The 4,991-nt window shown below is 39.8% G+C and overlaps 1 protein-coding gene across 3 annotated transcripts in view; it reads right to left on the bottom strand.

Annotated features, from left to right (window-relative positions):
- PTPRZ1 (protein tyrosine phosphatase, receptor-type, Z polypeptide 1) overlaps window positions 1–4,932 on the bottom strand; it is a 152,230-nt gene extending 147,298 nt beyond the window's left edge. For all 3 annotated transcript variants that reach the window (XM_012720972.1, XM_012720973.1, XM_012720974.1), the window contains exon 1: window positions 4,586–4,932. In XM_012720972.1, coding sequence (XP_012576426.1) covers window positions 4,586–4,643 — 58 coding nt within the window. In that variant the 5' untranslated portion in view covers window positions 4,644–4,932. The remainder of the gene's footprint in view (window positions 1–4,585) is intronic.
- Between the last annotated feature and the right edge of the window lie 59 nt (window positions 4,933–4,991).

Here is a 4,991-nt window from a genome sequence, read left to right as displayed (position 1 = left end):
GGCTTTAGATTCTCAATGCTGTGCTTTAACCCGCTGCGCCACCAGGGAGGGCCCAGAATTATTCTTTTAACAAATTTAAACTTAAATGGTCACCTGTACTTAATGGCTAGGATATTAGACAACCTCATTCTCATGTAAGTATTTTTCATTACACAATATAATAAACTAATTTTCCCCATAATGCTTATACAGCGTGTCATACATGTCTCTAAGTATGAAAACATGATAAAAACTGGTTTCCCTGTTATTTACTGCTACTAAGGGTTACTCTTAATAAGACACTAAGAGTTAAAACATCACTGAAACATATGTAGTCTGTCTTGTTTAAGTTAACTCTAACCTTTACTAACCTTCAAGAGAAATATAATTTTTAAAGTACTTATAAATTAAGATAGTTAACACACTGAAATGTTTGGAAAAGACTGATTTTCAACTAGTTTTAAATGAAAGTATTATTTTGAAATGAGATTTAAATGTTTTCACGTGGGGATTGACTCAGATCATCTGGATAGGCAGCATCCAAAGTATTAGGATTCTATTAATGCACTGTTTAACTAGTACCTAGCAGAATCCTGACACATGTAATGAAAGAGTAATTAAAACAGGATAGGGATGTTTCACATCTGGACAATGATGCTTGTTAAATGACCATACCCAACTGCCAAAGCTTTCTAGAAGGTACATCAGAAAAGCTAAAGCATGTCTTAATTTTAAAAAGGTTAGTGACATTGGCATACACAGAAAAAAAAAGCATGAATGTGAGTCATTATTGACTTCTAATCTCATAGAAATGAAAAGAGCAGAAAGTTTAGGTTCGACACTCAGAAGAAAATATAAGCAGAGACAGACTGTGATGTCAGGTAAGGTATCTGACTTCTCAGGGCCTGGTTTTTCTCAGTGGTAAAATGTATAAAATTAAAATGCCTACATCAAAGAGCTTGGGGGATGAACTAAGAAAATGCACATAAAATGTTCAGCACTGTGTTTGCACTCAGCAAACCCTGGTAAGTGGAAAAAATGCAAGCTGCTCTTCTTAATCATTCCCTTTAGTAAGATCCTCTGGTCCCCAGAGAGAGGGCTCCATTTCCATACTACAATCTGAGGAGCTGGAAGATGGGCGATTAAGCAAATCTACCAGGCAGATATAACTCAAATCTTTTGGGAGTATGGAGAAGGGAAACACAGCTCACACTTCCAGAAAAACCTGAATTTTTGCCAGAAGCAAAATTCCTACAACATCAAATTTTAAGCTCCCAATCTCCAGTGCAGACATGAGTGTATAAATGAATTCATCGATGAAATGATTTATCCTGGCAGACTTCTCTGAGTGAAAATTTACATTAAAGGGAGAAAGAGAGAGATGAACTATAGAGAATTTGTGACTCTTAAAAGTAATTATTTTCTGAATGAAAACTAGCTATTAGTTGGGGGAAAGGGATGATGCCTATTAAAATTTGTTGTGAGAGGATAAACAGACCAACCTGAGAGTCAAAAAAAATTAGGTTCCACTGTCTCAGGAAACATTCAAATTAATTAAGAAATTAATGCTACAGAGCAGTTGGCTATAATTTGTAGTTAATATATCTTTAGAATAGAAAGATATGACTAAAAAGTTCAGAATATGATTCATTAATATTTAACAACAATATTTAGACATTCAAATTTAGTTATACTATTGGGCTGTAACTGAATTCAGAGGTTCTGAATTCTCATTAGTTCAAAGAAATTATTCCTTAAAAGCTCTTAAAACACCTTCCTCTCCTCTATGACTCACAGTTAAGCCTCCTTACAGGAAAGCAACTGCAATTTTTCTCATTACATGTTCAGTGGGTCAAGATTAAATAATTACAGTTGTACAGTCATTACATTAGTTCTTCAGCTAGTAGAAAAACCTCTCAATTATTTTAGAGAAGGTCCAGATTCACTTAGGGAATTATTTTAGTAACGTCCTTTATTTTGGCCTCTCTGGTTAAGAAGCTCCTTAGGTTGAATAATATTGAATATCATCATTCAACCAGCTATCAGAAATTAAATCCACAGTAAAAGAGTATTAATAATCCAGGAACTTCGATAATGATTAAATGCCATATTAGTTCAGTAGTTGTCAAAATATGAACTTGGGTCACCAGCAGCCTATCCTGGGAATTTATAGGCTAGAGGGATTCTTAGCCTCTACTTCCCATCTACTGGACAGAAACTTGAGAGTTGGGCCCTGTAATCTATGTTCTTATAAATCCTCCAGATGTTTGAGAACTGTGATATAGCTAGCTCTGGTAAGAAAGCAGTTGAGTCTACAGCTCAGTGTTGATAAGACTCATGGCACAGACCTACCCTGAGGCCCTGAGCATCTACCTCAAGTGCCAGGCACCTGGTGGGCTCTAAGTGCATGACAAACCCACCTATAAATACCATGTTGAAGGCAAGAAAGTTAGAGGCTGAATTTTCCACTTGTACATTGAAAAGTACTGTGTAGAATGAATGTAGTTTTGCCTCAGTCTTTCAAACCATGCCTTGTAGAGACAGAGGCATTCACCCCATTGCTGACTGCCAAGACCTGCAGATTAGCCTATAGACAACAATGCAATAGGCCAATTTGTTAAATGGGAAGAGATACAAAAGTAGTCATCAGCTAATCTCAAAATGCACATATTGAGTGTCTATACAGGTTTCGATTTAATATGATCACAAGAACTTGTGCTAGTCTGAAACAATTTAATTCTTCACAGTTAAATTTTTCACCAACAAAGTGTTAAAGAAAATATTTAATAAACCAAAAATCTAGAAAAAATACCAACAGGCTACCCATGATGTTTTACTCAAAGAAGCTTTTACAAAATGTGGGATATTAGAATGGAATATTACTCAGTCACAAAAAGTAATGAAGTACTGATGCATGTATGATGTGAATGAATCTTGAAAATGACACACTAAGTGAATGAAGTCTGACACCAAAGGCCACATATTGCATGATTCTATTTGTATTAAATGATCAGAATAGGCAAATCTATAGAAAGTTGGGTGCTTGTCATATCTGAGATCAGAGATAATAAAGACTGGCTGTTAATTGACTGGGGAAATGAAAGGTTTTGTATTTAGGTAGTGGTGATTCTTGCACATCTTAGTGAATATGCTACAAACCACTCAACTATATACTTTTGAAGAATGAATTGTATGTCATGTGAATTATATTTCAATTTTAAACATATATCACAATATACCTAGGGCATATGGTTTGCATGGCATGAAAAGCAATATCCTACTTCATACTACAGTGAGATCTACTTTAAACAATAATCTAAGTAACAAACAGACCTGGCTTGTTGTTAAAATCTATAATAGAAGTATGAATTCAACAGGTGTGATTTGGGTGACCACATACTTTCAAGATAGGTCTTCCCTTCACCAGAATTAACTACATGGTTCTACAGAAAACTAAGACTTGATGTCCTTGCAGGTCTTAAATGTCAACTGTGAACAGTACATCACCTCTGAATACTTCCATTAAGCTTTTGGAGTTTAAATTTTGTCCATTTATCTAGGGAATTTTGGCAATGATTACATTTGCATTGCATTCTCATTAGTTAGAACATGAATACCATTTCTCTTTGTAAAGATTAGCATGCTAAGAGCAACACCATCTATTGGATGAAAAGGTAGGTTAATTATGTTTTATTATGACAATCTAAAAATTTAAAAATGGGACCTTTTAGTTGGAAAGAGTTCAATATGTGTAGTCACAAATGGCGCTTTCAGACTCTTGCCTTCATCCGACTGTATTCCAAGGTAGTAGAAAATTTCCACGAAGGAAAAGATATGTCTTTAATAATAAAATGCAAAATTCCCATCTTGCAATTCTGGAAGATGACGGAAACACTTGGCTCTGGGTGACAGACAAGTACCCGTACCACCTGACTACCAACAGCACGCCATTCAATATTAAATGTGTAAGATGGAAGGTATGGCATGAAAGGTAAGTTCAGGAATAAATTTACTACCCCCTGACTTTCCTCTAACTTTGGCAACAGTGGCAGATCATCGACAGAAATTTTGATTGAAACTTTTTTCTTTTTAAGTAACTGCCCAGACTCGGAATGACTAAATTAAAAAGACTGAAAAACACTGAGAAGTCAGGTTGATGCTTGTTGCTGTCGCGACTTTGGGGCGTGCGTGCGAGAGTGTGTGTGTTTCATTCAAGCCCACAATAACCTAGCAGGAAATTAACAGCAAAAACGTGGTGAGAGGACACAGCCCCGCGCCATGGTGGCGTTTCTCACAGGTATCTAAACGGCTCTTCTCTACACTTCTGCAAAGAGGAGCAAGAAGACAGTGAGGACAGGGACCGTGACAGCCCAACCTCTCTCTCGGAGGAGGCCGAGCACGTATCCCCACTGGCAGATGGAAGGTGGCAGAGGTGCGAGGTAGGGTGGGGGCGCATCCACCCACCCGCGCCTCCGCCCACACCGCCTGGACCCCCCAGTCCTTTCCTTCTTTCTAAGTGGGGGCGCCAGCAAGCCCCTCTGCTCTGCAATGCCCACACCCGTGTCCCATACCATGCCGCCGAAACCCCACCGAGGTTCTCACTCACCCAAACGGCAAACGCAGAGGAGCTGGACACACGCGAGGAAGCGCTTTAGGATTCGCATTTCCAGAAGCTCCAGCGGCTCCCAGCACGCGGCTCCTCTGCTTCTAGAGGTGGAGTGTGAGGGGGCGCGAAGGAACTGTTTTCTTCTCCAGTGAATAGACTGCTGTGGGGTGTGTGTATGTGTGCGTGCGTGTGTGCGCGCGAGAAAGAGAGGGAGAGAGAGAGAGAATGGGGGTCGAGTGAGGCTCCAAGAAGCGCGCGTGGTGGTCGCGGGGAGCGGGAGCCGCTAGCGGAGATGCATGTCGGCGGGGAGCGGGAGTTGGTCTCCTTCGCGGGCTGCGGCCGCTGACTGAGCGCTCCGAGCGCAGCGGCGCCTGTGTGCCGGGTGCGCGCTCGGGCCGGGCTGTGC

This window comes from Condylura cristata, unplaced genomic scaffold (assembly GCF_000260355.1).
Source record: "Condylura cristata isolate star-nosed mole 26May11 unplaced genomic scaffold, ConCri1.0 scaffold00005, whole genome shotgun sequence".
Taxonomy (NCBI): Eukaryota; Metazoa; Chordata; class Mammalia; order Eulipotyphla; family Talpidae; genus Condylura; species Condylura cristata.
Note: the sequence above shows the minus strand (reverse complement) of the source record. Positions and strands in the feature narration are given on the sequence as shown.